This window comes from Leptidea sinapis, chromosome 19 (genome assembly GCF_905404315.1).
Source record: "Leptidea sinapis chromosome 19, ilLepSina1.1, whole genome shotgun sequence".
Classification (NCBI taxonomy): Eukaryota; Metazoa; Arthropoda; class Insecta; order Lepidoptera; family Pieridae; genus Leptidea; species Leptidea sinapis.
The window spans coordinates 4698699-4723019 of NC_066283.1; the positions used below are offsets into that span (position 1 = coordinate 4698699).

Here is a 24321-nt window from a genome sequence, read left to right on the forward strand (position 1 = left end):
ACTAAGGTATTTTTATTACATAATTCTTGGAATAAAAACGTAGGGTCTTTATTGTATGTGATAATAATATTTTTCACCAAAATTTTCCCTGATCAGCACTAATATAGATAGAGCGTACTTAGACGTTGCTCAGACTTAACTAAAACTTAGTCAGAGCAAAGAGCCTTAGTCTGCTGCCACTTCAAGCTATAAAAAGTTGTGGGAAAACATGAAGATTCCGAAGTCAATTTGCGCAGCTGACCTGATGACCTGAATATTATGCTGTTGCAAGACAATCATCGGATCATCATCATCAGACCATGCAGCATGTTTTACGAATGGGTCCTTATCTAAGTGTTTTGACTTATCTGGTGAATTTTTCAGATGTGTTGAAAGAGTCGAGCACGATACCACTTTTTAAAAAAGGAGATAAATCAGATATATCTAATTACCGTTAAATAACTCTTATCTCTATCTTTGCTAAAGTTTCGAGAAATGTATGTAGTAAAGACTAATGAATTACTGTCTAGAATTTTATATATTATGATTTCACCAATTCAATATGGATTTCAAAATGGTGAATCCACTTCACTTGCCATTTTTAACCTATTGAAGTCAGTAATTGAGAATCTTGATTGCAAAAAACAGGCAAACTGTTCTATATCTTGACATGTCCAAAGCTTTCGATTTCGTAAATCACGATATTTTATTAGGAAAAATAGAAAGGTATAGCATTAGGGGCGCTGCTTTATTTCGGCTTAAATCATATTTATGGACGCAGGTAATGTACGCAAATAAACGTGGTAAACGTAAAGCAAGAAGGAATAACTCATCAGTTTTCCTATTCCAAATGTAAAAGTGGAGTTCCTCAGGGAACTGTTTTGGGCCCTTTGGTGTTTATTATTTATATTAAAGACTTTCAAAAAATATCTCAACGAAGATTCCGAACTCAATTTGCGCAGCTGACCTTATGACCTGAATATTATGCCGTTGCAAGACAATCATCAGATCATCATCATCAGACCATGGTGCATCTGTTACCAATGGTCTATAATCGGTCCTACGTTATAAAAATCACATTGCCCGAGTCAACCAGATAAACGAGAAAAAAGATCGAGGGCTAAAAGCCGCAGGGTCGATTACCGACCGAAATAGAGACCATAAAGGACTTATACTAATACTTATTGATAGACCAAAAAATAAATACTCACTATCCCGAGTGCCCTGCGAAAAGCCGAAGACAAAGTGATGTGGAAGGATCTTGATAATCAAACCCTTTTAGAACAAGTACGACCTTCAATAATGAGGTACACAAAGAGGAACAAAACTTATCCAAACTATTTGAGTTAACTTGAGTGTTAATTCCGCTTATATTAGTCTGCAATCAATTCCACACGTGTTTCGCCTCTACACGAGGCATCTTCAAGAGACGTTGACTCGCCAACTCTGGCACGAGACTGAATCTCACGAAACACGCGTCGAACTGATTGAAGACAAATATAAGCGGAATTTACACTCAAGATAACTCAAAAAAGTTGGATAATTACAGATTTCCGAAAATTATGCCTGAACCAATAAATTAACTGGAACAAACGGACCTTTCAGCGTAGGTCTAAAAATATTATCGTCGGGGACCTAGTGCTCTGTGAACGGCTGGATCACTTGGCGTTGCGTAGAGACGTCGCTTCATTGTGTGTCTTCTACCGCATTTATCACGGGGAGTGTTCCGAAGAGCTGTTTAACCTGATACCTGCCGCCGACTTCCACCTTCGCACGACACGCCACAAGTTAGGATATCATCCCCACCATCTGGATGTGTGGCGGTCCTCCACAGTGCGGTTTTCAACCAGCTTTCTTCCACGTACTACAAAGCTGTGGAATGAGCTTCCTTGTGCGGTGTTTCCGGGACGATACGACATGGGTACCTTCAAAAAAAGCGCGTACACCTTCCTTAAGGGCCGGCAACGCTCTTGTGATTCTTCTGGTGTTGCAAGAGAATGTGGGCGGCGGTGATCACTTAACACCAGGTGACCCGTACGCTCGTTTGTCCTCCTATTCCATAAAAAAAAATATAATTTTGTATTTAATTAGATTTGAAAACTTACGCACACACAGTAAGAACGCTCCAAAACATTATTATACTATTGTACTGTGACTGTATTGGACACGATTTTGATTTAATTACTTTTTTAAGTATTTGTTTTACAGACGACATAAAGTGATAGTAATAGGGTTAATACACATGATATGAAACATAAGTAACATTAGCGGTTTTTAGCCCTCGATGTTTTTTTTCGTTTATCTGGTTGATTTCAGGAAATGTGATTTAAATAGCTTAGGACCCATTGATAACAGATGCACCACGTTCTGATGATGATGATCCGATGATTGTCTTGCAACGGCATGATATTCAGGTCATTAGGTTAGCTGCGCAAATTGAGTTCGGAATCTTCGTTGAGATATTTTTTGAAAGTCTTTGATATAAATAATTAACACCAAAGGGCCCAAAACAGTTCCCTGAGGAAGTCCACTTTTATATTTGGAAAAGGAAAACTGCGGGCCTACCATGAACTCTTATTGCGATTCAATTGACAACCTAAAATAGACTGCTTTGCTATTTCGTACCACGACGTGATTAGAGCTATTTAATTTAGGTTGACGTCAAATCAACTGATTAAATCGCAATGATGTCAATTGAATGTCAAAAATGATGTCAATTGATTTAGTTCGTTCATTCATTCGTACCATGAGGTGATATTTCAACTTAAACTGGATAGCTTATGTGGCAAAGTGAGCGATTCGAAAAAAGTTGCAACTTCCTCAGAGAAAAGTGAATCGTCTTGTTAATAACTTTTAAAAAAAAGTGAAAACATACAGAAAAGGAAAATTATATTGATCAAAGATGAGCTGAGAATACTTTATTGGACTTTTTTGTGAAACAAAATACTGAAAATAAATACCAAAAATGAAAATACTAAAGACGAAGCAGTAAGGGCCTGGCCTTATAGCCTGTTCGCAAAAACGAATTAAAAAAATGTACTCTGTGCTCCTGTGAAATCAAACATCAATGGAACTCGTTTTCTTACGAAAACACCTAAGCAAACATTTAATTTGTAATTCAAAGAACTATATTTATTTATATTACTATTATTTAATAAGTACAAAAAAGGGCTTAATGGTTTATAATTTGACGCTATAAAGCTCAATTTTAAAATATATTTTTATTATTTCCTACGCAAAAAACCGCTAAAATCATATCATTTTAGGTTTCGAAACGCAACGCATATGCGTTGTAAACCTAAAATGTATGGTTCGAGTAAAAGAGACAAAATTACGCAACGACTGTAGAGCGTCAACTCTTTCCCACACAGAGGACCACAGATAAATTTATTTCGTTCATTCTTCATAAGCGATTCACATTAGTTACCTGAACTGAACTGCTTCGGAATAGCATCGTTATTCCTTCGTGATTTACGTTTACCACGTTTATTTGCGTACATTGCCTGCATCAAATTAAATATGATTTAAACCGAAATAAAGCACGGCCCCTATTGCCATACCTTTCTATTTTTCCTACTAAAATATCGTGATTTACGAAATCGAAAGCTTTGGACATGTCAAAATATAGAACAGTTTGCCTGTTTTTTGCAGTCAAGATTCTCAATTACAGATTGCAATAGGTTAAAAATGGCAAGTGAAGTGGATTCACCATTTTTTAAGTCCATATTGATTTGGTGAAATATTTATTTGGTCTATACTCTATAGCCCTAGCAACAATAGCCGGTGAACTTTTGGACTTTGGTTTGATTAGTAAATTACAGAAACAGTTATTAAATTCACTTACCATGGAAGATGGATCAGAAGTCTCAACATTTGGATGTTTTCAGGACTGAAACAACAATTACAAGACGTGCATAAGTACTTTCATTTATAATAGACCAATAATATGTTCTAACTACATTTTTACTTGATTTGAGAAGATTACCTGCAAAATTACGTTGCTCCTTGCATATGCATATCCTCAATACCTTCGACTAGGCTAAATAATTTTTGAGCTTGTTTCGGTAACATTCAAAACGCAGCATTACAACATACAAATGCCTCAGAATTTCTGGTTTTATTTGAAAAACGCACAATTTGTGCAGTATTATAGTCTGACAGATAATAATAATATATTGACACACTTTTCACACAAATTATTTTGCCCCAAGTTAAGCATATATAGCCTGTGTTATGGGTTGCAAGACAATGATATATTTAATACAATATACTTACTTAAACATACATAAATACATTTAAACATCCATGACTCGGGAACAAACATCCATATTCATCATATAAATGCTTGCACCTACCGGGATTCGAACCCGGGACCTCTAGCTTAGTGGGTAGGATCGCTAACCACTCGGCTATACAGGTCGTCAACAGATGTAAAAGGCATAAAAGGCATTTATTTTCTCAAAATTGATTCCTTTAGAATTCTTTTTGATGTCATTTCTTATACTACTACCAAATGTTCAGTTCAGTTCTAAATGTTCAACACTTCCTTGTCTTTTACAAGATCTATACATGAAGATCCTCTTGTCGCTGTATTTAGGTAGTGTTTGGTACGTTAAGCTATAGGTACTTTCCAAAACACTGAAGGTATTTTAATACAGGCGTTTCCACTAGCTTATGTTAAAATCGCCTGTAATCACTATTTCTTTCCTTTTGTAACAATTAAGATCATGCAGTAAACACTCCAATTTAGAGAAAAAAATACGAATTTTTTATTACTATTGTAGATACAAATGCTTGACCGGTATTCCCTTTTTTAATAGGACACGTGACCCCCCCCCCCCCCTTTTTAAATTAAACTGCAGCAACTTCGTAATTGTGGATTTTAACATTTTTTTCGTCGTGTTTTATAACAAAAGTCTCAGTAAGGCAAATTGCATCTGGACTGATGCCCATGTCTGATAGTTTTTGTATAGGAATCCCATAGAATATTTATCCTAAAAAACAAACAGCTAGGTAAAAATAAAAGACCACGTCTATACATTCGCTTTATTAACTTCACCACACTTATAGACACATTACGTGTGAATATCTTAATACGTCTACTTACATTAACAGCTAACAATTCATAATACACAACACGGCAGAGCGGGCGACAGCATACGCAGAGCGAGACAGAACGATCAGTACCAACATTACCTTATTTTATGCAGAAATGTCTTGTTTTGGAGTTGGCAAGCACACCAAGCAGCTAAGGTAAGTTGAGCCAAACGTATGAAAGTTTGGATTAGAAGGCTTTAGTGGCCATCCATAAATTACGTCACACATTAAGAAGGCACCGGGCGGGCAGAGGACCCAAATTCTGTGACAACACATTTTTAAAAGACAAGTTATAGTCTTTTTTTAATGAAAATAAGGGGACTCCCTACTCATAACAATTCCGTGCCGCACAGGACTCTTGAAAAACCCAAAAATTCTGAGCGGCTCTACAATTGCGCTCGTCACCTTGAGACATATGATGTTAAGTCTCATTTGCCCAGTAATTTCACTAGCCCTTCAGACCGAAACACAATAATATTTGCACATTACTGCTTCACGGCAGAAATAGGCGCCGTTGTCTATTAACTAAGTATCTATTACAACACTAAATTTAAACTACATCTGCTAAACTTGCAAATATTTTTCTTTTGTTAAATTTCATGACTTTTTCTGTTTTATTGCGAAATATATGACATAACCCTAGGTAAGGGGGGAGTCTCATATATGTGACCTGTGGCAAGGACGGGGGAGGGGTCAAAAAAATCATGAAATTCATGTGACGTTATTTATGGATGGCCCCTTATCATTAGTACATGCCGCAATGATATTCTTCGAAGCTTTCTGAATTTCTTCTCTATGTAAACTTTCACTGTACCAAAACTAGCATTCGAATCCAAACTTCTCGCATTATGTAATACATACAAAAAAATTGTTCTTATTCCAATAAGCTATTAAGTTCAGTCGTATCGGTGTATAAAATAATATTAAAGATATTATGAATACCTCCAATCAAATTTATCACAACAGTCGTTAGTATAAAATAGAATTTATTAGTAAATATTAAGAATAAAAAACGGGTAACGCTTTCAATTTTCATACAATAATTAAATACATTAAAAATAAAAAGTGATAACAGATATTTCCGATCAAGCCCATCTCGCTCTGGTAATCGTTATGTAATTAATGTATACAATGAGACAGATTATTATCACCAGAATTAGCGAAGGAACTGTTAACCTTGCAAATTAAAAAAAAAAACAAAAATGCTAGAGTTGGAAGAAGAAAAAGGAAATCTCAAGTTGCTTATAGCTAAATACAATCCAGTCACAGATACATCTTATTAACTATAAAACGAAAAATGACGCCTAAAAGTAAAGTAAAAAAATACAAAACAAAATGGAATTGTTGTTCATTGTCTTAAAGCAAAACGTTTATGCACGCACAGCGTCCTCCACTTACACGTACCCTACCCAACTCGAATCACAACCGCCTGACTGATCACAGCTCTTATCATAATACATTAAAAAAATAAAACCCCTGTTTCATGATGGTTTCTTTATATTGGAAGTTATACTTCTTTTGACGCATAAGGGAAAAAAATAGATAATTTTTTACCTGAAACCTGTATTCGACACCCTGATGTTGGTCGCGGAACTTTAACATTGTAATTATTATGATCCAATTGCATGCGAAATAAAATATATATCGTGAATACCCGTCATATAATTACCCTGACGTAAGTTGGCCAACTAGACCATTTGACCACACTTCAGACTAAATTAACCAAATTATGCGATATAATAACTGACCTGTATAAATACCACTGGACAGACTTTTACATGTTTGACAAAAAAAACTTTGTGCCTATTTGAAGCGCCACTCGCGAGCGACCAGAGAACTAATTTTGACGTATAATACAAATGGCTGCGAAGGAAGGTACAATACTCTAAAGTATTCGTTTTCCGTGTTATTTACTTATACTTCAAGAATCAACTTAATAAAGTACACATTTTGTTTTTGTAAATAGTTTCCCATCGTCTATCGATGTTTGCTGAGCTTAGCATCACTAGTTTAAGTACCGCAGACTCTCGCTACATGGCCAACAGCGCCAAAATGGCGAATATCAAACAGGCACAAAAGCACTTTGACAAACGCCAGTCCAGTGGTTTATAGTAGAGGTCAGTGCTTGACACCCATATTATTCGACACCCTGACGTAACTTGGTCAAATAGAACATTTGTATCACAATTCAGACTAAATTAACTAAAATATGCGATATAATACTATTTTCATTCGTTGTATTTAATACCTTTTTTTATCACTTGGTCAATACAAACGTAAAATAGTACGAGGAATAAATTTTCAGATACGCCAAAACCGAGAGTGGCTTACGGACACTATTCCCTCGCCATGTATTTTGTTTATAAGATGGTTTATTTTGCATGGACTTATAGCTTGTTTCAATAGCTTTCAGATACATTCACTCAAATCATCATAATTGTGAGCAATCTATTAAAACACGTAAATACGCATTGCCAGAACGCTGCGTGAGCGCCAAAATCACCCCGAGTTGAGGCATACCGCACGATCTGTTTCCCGGATCGGAAAGGTTAAAGAGATTTTTGTATTATTACACCAAAGAAGTATTATTACGCCAAGGAAGTATAACTTCTTGCGTCCGTACATAAGTACACACACACTTTTTTACAATACTAAACTAAAATTACGAGGCCAATCTTTCAACTTAATTACGAAAAATGACATGTGCTTTCCGCTACAGAAGTGAAAACTTCATTTAGACGGGGTTAATAATACCAAATACAAATTATTTATTTGTTCAACAAATAAATATGTATTTATTACTCCGGCAAATCCTACTACCCTAGTTGACTCGCGCAGATATTTCCAAAACGAGCATTAGTATTTAAATACTTACAAAATTAAATGCTCAGCACGCCTGGAGTAATTTTCACTTCTAATTCAGCTGCAATAATTTACCACGTAAAGTATGGCAAACTATACTAACAAAACACAGTATTATAAAAAAAAAAACGATCATTTTGTACTTGCAATAGCTTAATACACAATTCTTTAACGAAATACTATATCTTACACATCAAAATATCTCATCGGCAAACTGCACTAACATTTTATCAATTAATTACACATTTATTATACACACTATTCACAATTAATATTTAGTAAGTAAACACCGATTAACATAAACTTCACAAATTTGTTCGCAATACTGCAATACCGGCAATTTCTATATAAAATCGCAGTCCTAAAATGCCGACCGAATTTTAATCCGTTTTCTTTTGGCATTCTATTGACCGATTGTCATTTTGATGATCTTTTTCTGAGTCCATCTATGTAATGACGTATTGGTATTAATAGCTTGGTATAGCTATCAGTGTGATATATCAGCATATTCTATGCTAACTGGAATTGGAAATAAAGTTTGACAATAGAAATGCGAAATCAGGAACGTTTGACAAGAAAGTGGATTATAAATAATTTTAAACTAGACAACGGGATATTGAGAAATTGAGATAATGTTATGAGGGAGTTGAATTGTTATGAAACACCTCAACAGTGAAAACTTTTAGCGAAACTAACACAATATTTGTACCAGCTCATTTGTTTAACGACTTTAGCAAAGAGGATGTAAATACTACGTAATAAGAGGCGGGATTGCCTAAGTAAAAATTGAAATTTAGTTTAGTATGAAACGTGCAGTGATTTGACATAAGTTTGAAATAGTTATAATTACAGCATGTTGATTGGCGGCGAAGTATAGTCCGGCTAAGTTTTAAAGCGAACAGTTGCATAAAACGTAATGGATTTCAGCTATCTCCGCTTTTTACAAGATTATAGCCGACATCTGTTAATCTATCAATGACTGCACGTTTCATACTCATTCATCATATTCATTTAGAGTTGCACTAGGCTGGACTTTAGTTTAACGACTAGCTAAGGATACGCAAGGGTTGTCACAAACATTACATAATATTGTATATTTATATTTAAAATGTACTAATTTGATAAAAAAAAAGATTTCAATTCAAGTTCAAAGCAAAGTGCTGTGGCATGAGTGCACCAAATCACGTGCAACTGATATCGTGTATGTAACATATCTAAATACGAGTACCGATAAGCAAGTCAACGAACCGGTACTCGTATTGACATCGCGGATAGGATACGCCGCTCTCTTTCATAGCCGCGGAGTTGACAGACATTAAGAAAATTGTAACACTGTCTATTGAGTTGTCACATGGTTCACTCTGATTGGTGTTTGAGTTAATATTGCCAGTTACTGTATCTTACACATTTATAATATTGAGTATTGCATTAATCTCTACATGTATATCAAAAATGGGTAATTTCTCGAATAATCGTCATATTTTTAACACTATGCAATCTCGTAACCGCATCCCAACTGTATTGAAAAACACAGTAAATACAACTAGTGGTGTTATACTCCTCTGGACTGAACATAGTACAGGCTTTGTTTCCAATTTAGTATTTTTTTTATTTCGATAACCTTGAGACATAAGATATTATTGCCGCAGTGACGGCACCTTTCAAATCGAAATTAAAGGTCCTGAAACCACTGCTTACAGGCAGGAACTGCTTCTTTTTGACATTCATAAGTGTCATTTTCGTGACCTACTTGAATAAACTGATTTTGATTTGGAACTGCAGTAGGTACCAGTCTAGGCCGCATACTGTGCAAAAGCACATCCCACTAAATGTCACCAATATGCAATATGAAAGACGCAAACATGAATCAGCACCACGTCACCCGCAAAGAATGTCACTCCATCAGTCATACTATGTCACTTTTGTCTCGTGAACTGACTGTGCTTTTTATTCCTAACATTTGGAAAGGCGATCGGAATTACTGCTGGACTGAAAGTTCCGTGCAAAGTGACAGCTATTTTTTTTTCTATACTTGAAGGGAAACGCTAAAATTAGCGCATCCCTCCATCTATCTGTCAGCGGGCAACATAGACTGCAATAGTTAGATATCTGAAATTTTGACTTCTCTTTTGCCCCTATAACAACTAAAAAAATAAGATAGCGAAATCCATAATAGTCAACGTACAAGTTATCGAAATCCATAATAGTCAACGTACAAATAAAAATTGTCTCTTAGAAAAGTTTTTTTTTGTAGCTGAAAAGCCAGGTTCAATGTTTAGTACATTCAAGTCCATAAATTAAAAAATTAAATTATCTTTAATGATGATCACCGTGATAGTGACGTTATATATTATACAGAATTATTTTATATCACGGTTCAAATTTTTTGGCATTCTGCAGATAAAGCTCTATTTATAATTAAAAAAATGGCGTTCACAATAAGTTCCCGTGCTCTCTTAACCCTACGAAAGCTGGGACATCATTTAGGCCACGCGACAGCTTTACAAATTCTACAATGTTTATAAATGGTGCGAAATTTTAACATTGCTACAAACAAGAAGGTCTACCTCACCTTCATAGACATGGACTTGGTAATTCCGCGACATCAACTCTACATCAACTAAAATAAACTGGAATTACTTAATCTGTGGCTATAGCAAGTCCAAAAAAAAACAAAGTGTGTGGCTATAGCAATATACAAGTAAAATTTTCTTGATAAAGCCAGATTTCGAGAAAATTTTGGCAGTGTACAGCTCAAGATAAGATCAACGAAATGTTAGACCCATAAACTTAGTGTACTACCATACGAGACGAACCCTATGTGGAACGTGAGATTACTGGACGTAGTTAAGCAGAAAGGACTCAAGCCACACAAAGGCACTTTTGAGTTATAGGCATTTCAAGTTTCAGCTTTAATCTTATCCATATAAATATCCAATAAAAAAACAGTTTCAGTACATAGGTACTGAAACTGTTTTGTAATGTATAGACATTTTAAAAATAAGGTTTTCACTTCCTGACAGATTCGACCTTCAGGAGTATGATGGCATACTTAACTCATTTTTTACACACATACTTATTTCCAAAGTGTGGTTTGAGTCCTTTCTGCATAACTACGTCCAATTATGATTACATGAAAACCGATTTTGAAACATTTTAGTGTCCATTAGTCTCCTGTCAAATTGGACCGCGTTTTAACTTTTTCGTTATTGTTCTGTGTTTTAACGGATATTAATTATAAAATATAATGGTGTCGTGTTCTGTATTTGATTGTGTTGTTACATATAGCAACAATCCAACTAAAGAAACATTTCACAGGTAAATGCTGATTATTCAATACTAGTTTCGGTCGAGTTCGGCTGCGGGCAACTTTACACAATTGTATGATTATGATAGGTATGAATATTTTACTATTACGTATGCATATTAATTATTTATAAAATAAACACAGCTCTGGCAATTTAAATATCACTTTTTTCACTTTGATTAATGTTTTCGCGCATACGCCACATATTTAATATGCACGGTTTACATGCCAGCCTGCTCTTTCATGTGTGAATTTAACAAAAAGTCTTCCGTAAAGTGGTAGAACTAGATTTAGTGGAAAAGAAGCAAGCAAAACAAATCAAGCACCGATAGAGGTAGAAAATTTCTGTACACGAGTAGTACTTAAGTAATAATAGGCCGAGTATGGTTAAAGTATTAAATTAATATATCTTGTCTGATAATATTCTGGAAACTGAATGTATTTAGACACTTACACTATTTTACCGCGACATCCATATCCTATACACATTATATAACTTAATTACATCAGTAATAAGCTCCCAGCCAAATTTCCAAGTTTGTTTCAACTACACGCAGTCAAAAAATAAGATCAAAATGTATAGTTCTCACGTCAAGGTCGTTACGATTGTCGAACTTTTCATAATTTCGTAATTCATATATAAATAATTTCCTACCACACGCTTTGCATCATAGGTTGATACAGCTAATATTTTTGACCAAAAATATTATTAAGGCTGCATTTGTGCCACTATTGTCGACCGACGGTCGTTGCTAACGTCGGTCAACCATAGTGGCCTTCTGGCACAGGTGTTTCTCACTTAATAGAAGGTCACATCCACTATTATGTTTGTACCATTTTTGTTACTGAAATAAATATTTTTAATTTTTTTCATTTCATAGCTATAACTATGAAACATATGAACGCGTCCAGTCCAGCGCTGATGAATTGCTACCTGCGTAGAGTTACCTCGCGCTGACGAAAAAAGTAGGTTGAACTCATCGGTTCACTGACGAGTGGCCGACCATACGCGCGTGAAATCGTAACCATTATTTTCGTGTATTGGCAAGTTCAAATATATTGTATAAATTTAACCTTCAATTTGTTACTATAATAATCGGGTAAACATAATATTTTCTAAACAATTTGTTATGTTTTTAAAGTGATAACCCTCACTTCTAGGATTAACCGTTCTCACGTGAAGAATGAAGCCACAACCTGAGAGTTGAACAAAGCAAACAGAATTTTATAACGAGGCGGTACTCGAACGGTTAGCTCAGTAGTTTAGAGCACCGGCACGGAACGCCGGAGGTCGTGGCTTCGAATCCCGCATCGTTCATAAAATTTTGTCTTTCAAATTCTATTTATCATATTTTCTCCGTCTTTTATTCCGCAATCGTTTGCGTAAGTAGTACGCACATATAAGAGGTCCAGTTTGCTGTCAACTGAGTTATAAACATGGTCAGCGCGTACGGATGAAAGTCACTTTGTTTGTCACCACAAGCAATAGAATATTAACAAACAAAGTTTATTCCACCACCTACTACTGAATTGTTGTTGTATGACGCAATTGTTGTATTCACAAACTCGTGGCTATGGTAAGCATTTACTTTCGTTAGTCATTTGTAAAAACCAGCTTACTGAATGAAATACGATCATAAACAACCATTACTGGGTACGTACGTACACAAATGCAAAAATCACATACACATAATGGGAATTAAGAAAGTTCTCTTTAGTGCGTCTTTTACCTTTTCATATATTGAATTTCAAGGCAAGAATTTTTGAATTCGCGCCACAATTATATTCCTGACTTCATTAAGTAAAAAACTACAGCAACCCGTTTAATAACGTGTCCTAGTTATTCGCATAATATTATTTTTTGTCTCCATCACATAAGGGAGACGTGACGTGTCTTTAAAGAATCTTAAGTTAATTAAAAGTAAACATAAAAAATAGAAATACTTCAACTTAAATTACTTATTCAAAAGCTGATTTCAAGTATTTATCCATAAGCCGTAATATTTACAAGCACTAAAGCTAAATTGTACAATGGCTCATAGTCACCACACTCGGCCCGGACTAACTCTACAATCTATGGCAACTATAATCATATTATAGACGAAAAGTCCGCTCAGCTGATCCGATCGCGATTGCTTCATAGACCAAAGAGTCTCAACAGCTATTCTTCATTCTAAAATTACAAGATGCGCCTGAAAATCAAATTATAAAATAAATATCATATACTATTAATATATTCAACTCATAGAAATCTAAATAGAAAGTTACTATGATAGCACAGCCGCGATAAACATGTCGCTTCTCAGGTGACTTATATGATCAACAGTCAGTAAGTAGTGATTTAGATTAATCGTGAACACCGTGTATATCTCAGACAATAAGGGCCATACATAAATTTATTGACGGCCTTGTCACATTTTTGAGAACCTAGAGAGAATTATTTTCGTAGTTTTTTTGAGATATCACACACACACGCACACACACACACACACACACACGGGCGCGCTCGCACACACACACACACACGGGCGCGCACACACACACTCGCACGCATACAGACTTAACCCCGACTTCCTCCTTCCACATCGAGATCTGATGAACATTCGGTTTGAAAAAATTAAATGTGAATTATGTTTATATGTAAGTTAATATTTACGCTTTATTATGACAATTTTGCACGCCGTAAAAATGGCATTCATGTCCTTTATTAATAATATTTAATAGGTAAGATTTCTTTTTTCGTATTGTCGTCATTTGCACACCATAACAGCAAAAATCTCTGAATATACCTAACGTATGTATATGCGATCGTTACCTGGCCATTTCACTTCTTGAGGTTGAACTTCTTGATGCAGAGTGCACACGACCAGGAACCTTCGGGCGGAGTCTCGAGCGGCGGCGCCAGGCAGTACATATGGTAGCCGCGGTCACAGTCATCGCAGAACAGTAGCTGGTCCTGAAATTCAATTGTTTTTCAATTAACTTGCAACAATGCAGTGTCGCTCAATATTCTTGAAAAACCCTTAAAACTCTGACCAGCACTATAACTGCACTCGTCACCTTGAGACATAAGAAGTTAAGTCTCATTTGCCCAGTAATTACACTAGCTACGGCGCCCTTCAGACCGAAACACAATAATGCTCACACATTACTGCTTCAGGGAAGAAATAGGCGCCGTTGTGGTACCCATAATCTAGCCGGCATCCTGTGCAAACGAGCCTTCCAAAGTTTTACGTAGGTAAAGTCTGACCGAAGTCTAATTAGAGCTCTTAGAGCTCACCTCAAAGGCTTCTAACGAAATAAAATAAAGTATTTGAAGTGTTGTCTTTTTATACGCCCAAACACTTTATTTTGTGGGTGTTAATTAATGAGATTGCTTATAATGCGAGTGTATGCCACACTACCGCACGTTAAAAGTCGACGATGTTTGAGTCTCGTTCCAGAGATTGGCGAGACAACATGTCCTGAGGATGCCTCGTTTAGAGGCGAAACACGTGTCGATTTGTTTAAAGACAAATACTGGTGGAATTAACACTAAAGAAAACTCAAAACATTTGGATAATTATGGATTTCCGCAAAGTAACGCCTACTTCAATGAATTTTCTAAAGTCGACTAAGGATATCGCTCAGTGAAAAATTTCTGAAATATTTTCGTATTATGAACATCACCTTGATGAAGTTTACACATGTGGTTTAAGCACACACCGTTTTTTAAATGCAAAAAGAGAACAAATGAGAGTACGGGTCAAGTCAAGTGACCGCCTTGCTCACCGTTTCCGGTCTTTTTGAGTGGTTTTATGCGGTTTTTTAAAGGTAGCAATGTCGAATCTAGTTAGAAACACCGCAGAGAAGTAATGACATCTCTGATATTACACGTGAGTCATTTGCTTGCTTTGATCGTAATAATATAAATAATTTGGATCTAGAGCAATACATAACCTATATTTGCCAGAATTTTTGAGATATTTTATGCTCTTAAATAGAATAAAATACATAAACGATATTCCTATCAAACCTAACTTCACCTTAGTACCTATGGATAGATTAGATAAATTGCGGGTTCTGTGAAATGTCCGTGCAGAAATTTACATCAATTCGACTAAAATAAGTACCCGACCTGCGACTGGCTAAAAACTTAAGTAATTGCACCTTTTATTTATTTCCATGAAAAACGATAAACTCACAGAAATTCCCTATATGAATTGCGACGCTTGCATGGCTGCGTTAAACATATGTATATGTCCCTACATAAGACGTGCAGGAGAGGGAACTGACAGGTTCCTAGTTTCTACACCAACTACCCACATTTCTCCAAAAACTTTTATGGAAGATTTATTTAATTGGATGTTATCTTGCGTAAATCCATAATTATCCAATTGTTGTGAGCCTTCTTGAGTGTATATTCCGCTAAGATTCGTCTGCAATCACTCAAGAAGGCTCAAAACAATTGGATTTCATAGAAGATAAAATTAAGAAAAAAGTTATTTTATATCAAAACATTAGTTCAGAAGTGGGATAGAACACAAAACTATAACTCACATCGTTGTCACTGTTCCCGCAAACCGAGCAGCATTTACATTCGATGCACTGCCAATGGTACGTGCGCATCGACACCATCATGTTGACAGTGAACTGGAGGCAGGTGGGGTGACCTGGGACACAGACATACATGTTAAAAAGTAAACAGTGGACAATAAAATATATTACACTTCTGATAATGATAGATGAAAATCAAAATAAGTACAAGATTATAGAGGCTTCATTCACCTTAATTTTGAGCACTGAAGCATTCATTAAATAATACATTTGTAAAAGCTAATTCTATTTCATGCTAAATCTTATCTAAAATACACTAAAATAATAATAAAATCACTTACTGTTTGGCACATGGTCGCTCTTCCGAACAATCTTCATATTAAAAAACTTTATAAAAGAGGGTAGGTGTGGTAGAGGATATCATGTGCCGAACAATAGTGAAATAAACAAAAACATAATACAAATTATTTATAATACAAAGAGCATCGTAGTAACAGTAAGGAAGTGCAATTCACTATTCTTCAGCACAGCTAAATAAAAAAGCAAAGACTAAACTCGTACGATTTAATACTCAAATCACGGCGTGTACAGACAGATAATAGAATCGCAGTGGCAACATGAAGCTGCTATAAATATAACCATTTCATGCTTAAAGCGCTTTTTAACTTTCTACGACCACCATTTGCACTCAGATAAGGTTTAAAGCGCTTTATGCTTAAAATTTTGCAGTTATAATTCACGGCATACAATTTGTAGGGTAGAATGATTTTTGAGACAAATATATGCACTTCCCTACTTAATCGATATTTATACAATGCGAGCTCGGAGTATAATTAATATTATAAACTTATACATAAAATCTTTGTCTTAAGGATTGAGTAAATAATATATGTTTCATTGCAATCATGTTTTGATGGTGACCGAAAAAAATGTCTTCAATATTTCAACTAAGGTATAATTACACTTAGGTACTTTACTAATTTATTAAAAGAGGCGTTACTTTGCGGAAATCCATAATTTTCCAAATGTTTTGAGTTTACTTTAGTGTTCATTCCGCCAATATTTGTCTTTTAACAATGCAGACTACAATCTCGTGCCAGAGTTTGACGAGTCAATCTCCTGAGGATGCCATGTGTAGATTCGAAACACGCGTGGAAATGTTTTTAAGACAAATATTAGCGGAATTAACATTTGAGAAAACTCAAAACATTTGGTTACTTTATTAATTCAAAATATATTATATAAATTGTTTTTTTATGCAAGTTATACATTCTATCTAAACCATTATAGTTATATCTACGACCATTATAGTTATACAGCGATATTTGACCGATGTCGATGATTTTTTTTGGCCAAGCGGGCAAGACCTGGGACATATGCAACACCAGAGGTCAAGAGATGCGTTGCCAGCCTTTATGTTGCGAGTATGTATGTTTGTTAGCCTGGAGTTACCTTAGTAGTGTAAGTCAAAACTATGGTCTTACTGGTTGTGTGACTGCATACACATCTCAGTACCAAGCGCAAAATTAATATCATTGCATCAGTTTATACATTTCTATGTAGCTACATATTAATTTTTATTTTGCTCTTGATTTCATTGTTTGTGAATGTGATAACTATCCAACAGATCTAGAGATAATTAAGTATCTGTCAGTAAGTAATAGTTTTCAGCATCAATAACCGACATAGTAATTAGCGTCTTTACGATAGAAAACCCATCAAAACATGATTTTAAATTGCAAAAATCTTTAACATCAACGTCTCTTAGATCACTTATATGTCTAGATAGACTGCGACAGCTGTGAAAACGTCGAAAAAGATTGAGGTTGAAAATTAAGCTGTAATTTGAGCAATGCACGCACACTAACACAAAGTAACATACAAATCGCTAGTGTAAGACGTAGCTTGTCACGCACACTGAAGTAATAAACCTGGCCTGTTTTCATCGCTTGTCTAGCAGCAAGAGGCTCTATATAAACGTATAAATTGTCTAAGATTTATATAAATATCGTGATATTTTATATTCAGTCTACCTACATTAAATAAAAGACAACTGCGCACAATTCATTATATGAGAGCAACATATTTAACAGTCTACTTAATACTAGGATTAACAAATGATTAGAATATAAATAAAATCTAATTTATAACATAGCCGATTACATTTTGGTCAGAAGCATAAAAAAAATAAACATAGTTACAAATCTATTAGGAATGTTATTAATAGTTAATAGAAATATTATTTATACACTTAAACAATATAATATCAGTAATAATCAAAAAAAGTATAATAAAATATATAAACAACATTATTATATTTCATTTCTTTATAATTTAATAATGCGGGTACGCTTGATATTATATAGATGTTGCGCAGTTTTGCCGCGACCATAATCCATGCAACTGTATCGAAGTATCGGCTACAAATATATAATATCGCGAGTACCCGCAACATTAAAAATATCAACGATATGCGATGATAAAAGGTTTCTTTTAAAGGCTTCTAAAACTTCATTTAGATAATTTATATGGTAAGACTCTACACGATACAATATTAATTAAAATTTAAAAACACAACGCAAAATTCTATACAACAAAACTGATTGTAAATAACGTACAAAACTTGACTAAGGCGCGCTACGGACGAAAGAATTGCGATGAATTTGACCTACTATCGTGGAGATCTCACGAAAAACATGTGTTGACTATATGTTTAATCAAATATGTAGCAGATTTAAGTTTGCACATAGAGCGCATAGAATATGGCACATGTGCTTTTCTATTTATACGTTATAGGCCTTCCATTACACTCCTCAGGAATACAATTATTGCAAATGCTGACTGTTATTGTCTTATTAATAAACGCAAACAAAAGTTACTCCAAGTTTAAAATTATTTCTCACTGTCATATAATTCTGTACTGAAAAAGGTAAGATAAAAAAACTTGGCATAAGGTTATCCCTGAGAATAAGCCAAGAATATGTAAAATGGTGAATATATCGCCGACAACACTGTCAATACAATGATAATTTTGAAAGAGTCAGGCAGCCTTGCAAATAAACGCGGTAATCATAAGCAAATTGTCTTATTGATAAACATTTTGCATATTCTTGGTTTATTCACACGTATAACTTTATACCAAGTTAATTTGTAAGGCCGATAAAGTTTTAAGCTTGGAATAACTTTACTTCGCGTTTATTAATAACACGGATAAGTTTTGGGTTCGACTAAAGTGCGTATTGATCACGGGACCTTTTGGTGCGCGACACAAAACTTTCGCACTCTAACGTTATCCCGAGAAGGCTATGCTCGGAGTTACCCTGCGAGATCGAATCAGAAATGAGGAGATCCGTAGAAGAACCAAAGTTACCGAAAAGCCCAAATGACTGCGAAACTGAAGTTGCAGTGGGCAGGGCACATAGTTCGACGGACAGATGGCCGTTGGGGAAGACCCCGAATGGCGACCACGTACCGGAAGACGCAGTGTTGGTACGCCCCCCACAAGATGGACCGACGATCTGGTCAAGATAGCCGGAATACGTTGGATGAGGGCAGCCCAGGATCGATTGTCGTGGAAATCTTTGGGGGAGGCCTTCTTCCAGAAGTGGACGTCTTCCGGCTGATGATGGATGATGAACGTTATCCCGATGTGTGTCGAATTTATTTGTTCTTTGAATTTTGGCCAATCAATATTTGTTTTTTATTTATTGATTGATAATGATTTTTAAGTAGCGTACAACAGAAACTCACATGTTCTTACCGAATGAAACACACTCTGGAATCTTACTGAGGACGGTGGTTTCTTAAACACACCGAGGCATTTCAGCGCATCCGCATATTGGCTGTGGTTCAAACATACAATAATACAAATAATGCCCTATTTCCTCCTCTTTCCTACCTTTAATCTTGTACATATTTCATCGTACATCTATTACAATTAATTTATTATAATATTAGGGGTTATAGTATGAAATTGCCTTTTTATATAGGTACTTCGAATTGACATAGAACCGTCATGGTTCGAGATTTTTGAGTGAAACTTCTTTCACGTGGTACCTGTGTAGTTCTTCTATTAAAAAATGTGCAACATTCGATTATCGAGTTTCAGTGGTTTTTTTATTCAGCAAATTACGTAAGCAATTGTTTTACGCACAGTAAATCAAATGTTAACGTTATTATTTACGCAGTTTTATTACTATAAATAATTATGGTATTTGTTCGAAATGGTCGCGGAGTGAATAATAATATATACATAGTCTTTCATTTAACTTATCATTGTTATGTATACGATAGACAAACAAAGATGATAATGAAAATTAAAAATGGTCCGACGAGCCGGTTGCAAAAACGCAAAAAAGATGAGGTCGGCTGATTAGTCTGTACAAAGCTAATCATTGTTTACGGCGATATTTGTGTTTTTCTTTTTTTATACCTATAGAGAGGGCAAAGAGCTCTTGGGGTGGGGTGTGGTGAGGCAACCGGTAAGCTTTTCTCTTCCAGTCGCCAACTGAGCGGGATATCTCTTATTTTCATTCAAGAATAAAAGTGAATTCGTTAATTGCTCACTGATCGAAGACTGCTTCATAATATCTCTCGGTCTGCTCGAACCCTTATAAATGCTACCCAGAAACAATATCCTTATCATCCAAACTAACCCTGCCGGATTTGACACAAAATATGCAACATGCATACCCACGCCGCCCACTAAAGGGTTTAAATGTAAATATATTAACATTAGAATAAAATTTGAAACAGTTGGAAGGCACTCCTGAAGCTCTTAGATTATCTATAGTCTTAGATCACTTATACGTCTAGATAGACTATAACAGCTGTGAAAACGTCGAAAAAATTTGACAGTTAACCTCTATTTAGAGCAATGCACGCACACCAACACAAAGTGACATACAAATCGCGAGGCTTGTCACGCACACTAAAGTATTTACCTGGCCTACTAGAGGTTTAAATTATCTAAAACAATAGTATTGCAATAAAACAACCTCATACATCACGATATGCTTATACAGATATTGTTATTTTGGCCATTCGACTAGATTAACTAACTGTTAATCGATGGTTAGATGCCTGACTAAGTAACTGTTACAAAAAATTGCTATAAATATGAACATAATTAAATAAAATGACTTAAAACTTCATTTAATTTGACTACAAATATGTATAGAATATGACTACATGTTGTTATAATAAAAATAATCGTGATCTTCTGTTGAATTAAATAACACTTCTAGAACAGAGTGCCAAGTGCGATTTTTTTTACCTATTCGATCATAGATAATACACTATATACAAGAGATAGATGTGCCACTGATGTTTTTATTATGTAAAATCACTGTACCCAGGCTAAGAGATGGCGCTGCGTTATTTTTAGTAAAATTATTTTTCGCCCGTAGTGTACCGACTACCGTCGCTAGATGGCGCTCATTATGTTTATACTTTATCTATTGATTTTGATTGCATAATATTGCAAATTGTTCTTACTTCTTTATTCGTGGATGGAAATTCTTAATCTCATTAGAGTTTAGGTGTTCTGTGTTTTTTGTGTTGTTTTATATTACTTAGATTATTACACGATAGTCAAGTCTTGTTTTAATAACTAACTTAAGTAAGTCCTTTACTATCATCGTGATGAATTTACAGCGTACCTAATATAATAGATGGTAGCACTTTCAATGCAAAATTTCATCATGTGCCAATGTAGCGAAGTTGCACCCCCCTGTATTCGATCGCGTAAAAGTTAACTAAGATTTGTATGGCGTCGAAAGAACGCCATCTAGTGAAAGTAGAGGAAAACATCAAAGGTAAAAAATCTCACACTTGGCACTCGGGTTTTGACAATACATTGATATACTACGTTAGATGATTTGTTATATTTATGAAAATAAATATTCTAGTAAATTCAAATATTTAAAATAGAACGCCATTGTCACAATTTCAATATGAAGTATTACATGTATGTAAGTTTTCTACATGACTTCCAACAAAATGGCAGGCGTTCGAAAGATCCGCGTTGGTTTGGCTCCATTGATTTTATTTTTATTATTCTCATTTTTGGGATTGAGTATTTTTATCGATGTAAACTGTCCAATTAAAATACTTAAAATATGTATTTTCCATATTTATGTAATATAATTTTAGTCATAATATGATCCTTTTTTGATGTTCTAAATTAGTTACGTTTCTAAAAACCATACCAACCTAGTACAATTAGAGGAATACTCATCCGTTATTTTAAATTATCAAAACCCATTACTTTTGTGATTGTGAAATGTACAAAGTGCTATCTACGCGCCTCAATAGGGCTACTGGTAATCCAAGCGCTGGCAGCTGTTAGAGTCAACGGATCAGCCTAGCTATCCAACGCGGAAATGCTGCCAGCATTCTTGCTACACTTCCCCGGGACGATAGTTTTAATTGTAATCATAGTATTGTAAATATTGTGTAATTGTTCAATAATTTCGACCTCGATCATCAAGTCAGGTTGGCCGAGTGGTCTAAGGCGCCAGATTTAAGCTCTGGTTCCCGAGAGGGAGCGTGGGTTCGAACCCCACACCTGACATACTTTTTTTTTATTTTTCAATCGAAAAATTTAGTTTAAAACAATATGTTATTTTTAAAAGTGGTAAACCTCCCTTCTGGGATTAATTATACTAATTTTAGTTTGTAACCAAAATTTATGAACGATGCGGGACTCAAACCCGCGACCTCTCGCGTTCCGTCCTAGCGCTCTTCCACTGATCCAACCATTCGAGTAACGTATGGTACGTAAATCTTGGTATGTATTGTTCAACTATCATATGTCCCAAGATCCCGTAGATGGAGCCACAACCTGAGAGTTGAACAATGCATACCAAGAGTTACGAACCGTACGTCACTCGAACGGTTGGCTCATTAGAAGAGCGCTGGGACGGAACCGGAAGGTCGCGGGTTCGAGTCCCACATTGTTCATCAATATTGGTTACATATTTAATTTGTATAACTTTAGTTCGCGTTATTTTACTTTCCGCAAAAACCTTAATTTTCACATATCTTATCATGATATTCTCAAGGCACATCTAAAGCACTAAAATGATAAAGTAATATTTTTGGCAACAGACGTCTCTAAAATGGCAACGATACAATTACAAGTAAGTACATCATTGAAATAACAAAAAAAATATGAATAATATATATATATATATAGCATAAAAGTAATATTTAGTATACATGTACCAAATTTTGGTATGATTATAAAAAAGACGACAATATATTGTCTTCTATCTAAAATAAAATTTAATATACTTAACTAAATTATATTAATTAAGATTATGATAATATTATATTTGGTACTTAAGTGTTCCTCACTTATACAATAATACAACAACTTATTTAACAATTGCATCCTTGTAAATATTTTTATGTAAATAAAGTGTAATTTGGAATGTCTGAAAAGTATTTTCTTAGACACAAACATCTTTGGTTGAATTGTTATAAGCCTGAGATAATCTTACCGTTGTAAGACAATCGATCAATTTAAGCAGCGTTTGAAAATATTTATATGAGGAAATTATAAATTTATTCGTTTTTTAGCTAAACGGGATAAAAATGATTTTGCTTTGATCGTATATTATAACTTCTTAAAACAATAATTTATTATTATAACTAAGTGTGATTTCTTTTAACACTTCCACATAGTAAAATGGAGTGCTTTACTAGTTTTTGACTATGCACCACCATCTATAAAACGTATGTCATAATATTCGAGACATGATAAAATTTCTTGAACCGACTTCAAAAAGGAAGAGGTTCGCGTATCGTCTATATTTTTTTAGAATGTTTCCCGATATCTCCACAAGTTGTGATAGAATTTTAATGTTTATTTACAAGTATATATCTCAAGAGAGAATCTTTCATTAATTTTATGATAAATAATAATGAATGGAATATCGTCACCCGAGGCGTTTGGAACAACGTCGAATAATCGGGAAACTCAACATCTTTGATTCAGGCGATAAAGTCGAAACTATAAGTTGCACTTTAGGTTAAAACGCAATCAATTATCTTACAACCCTGGCGCTACTCAATAGCCATTAATTTTGATTTCATCATAGACTGGACTCTGGCGAGACGATGGAGGCGTCCGTTCGCCGAAGCCATCATTCATCAGCATCTTGGACGCAAAACTGTCGAAGTCGTCGGCGGAGTACGACATGGAATTCAGCAGTTCGACGACGCCGCTGTCGTCGGCCGGGTACGACGACAGGATGCCGACGACGCCGTTGAGTGTGACGTCACGCAGGTGCCGGTGCGTCTCGCAGACGCGGTTGGCAATGTGGAAGCACTTCTTGTGGCCGTTGCGAGGTGGGCGGCCGCGGGGCTTACCTGATCGGCCGCAGTCCGAGCAGCTCACGAGCTCCTCCGGCGTTCCCGTCTTCTTGTTCGCGCGCTCGTCGCCGAGGCAGAAGTCGCAATATGGCGACGGGGCAACCTGCAACAGCCATTATTTAATAATATATAAAACGTGGAAGTTCACGCCGGCCTCGCAT

At 35.4% G+C, this 24321-nt stretch overlaps 1 protein-coding gene and 1 non-coding gene across 2 annotated transcripts in view; one reads left to right on the forward strand and one right to left on the reverse strand.

Annotated features, from left to right (window-relative positions):
- Positions 1-5011: 5011 nt before the first annotated feature.
- LOC126969997 (zinc finger protein ubi-d4 A) overlaps positions 5012-24321 on the reverse strand; it is a 42806-nt gene continuing 23496 nt past the window's right edge. Inside the window, exons 9-12 of the mRNA XM_050815670.1 lie at positions 24158-24263; positions 15785-15897; positions 14061-14201; positions 5012-13437 (exon numbers count right to left, since the gene is read on the reverse strand). Of these exons, the coding sequence (XP_050671627.1) occupies positions 14070-14201; positions 15785-15897; positions 24158-24263 (351 nt within the window). The 3' untranslated portion in view covers positions 5012-13437; positions 14061-14069. The remainder of the gene's footprint in view (positions 13438-14060; positions 14202-15784; positions 15898-24157; positions 24264-24321) is intronic.
- On the forward strand, positions 22272-22355 carry Trnal-uaa (transfer RNA leucine (anticodon UAA)). The gene has a single exon. It is a non-coding gene; the product is annotated as a tRNA-Leu (tRNA).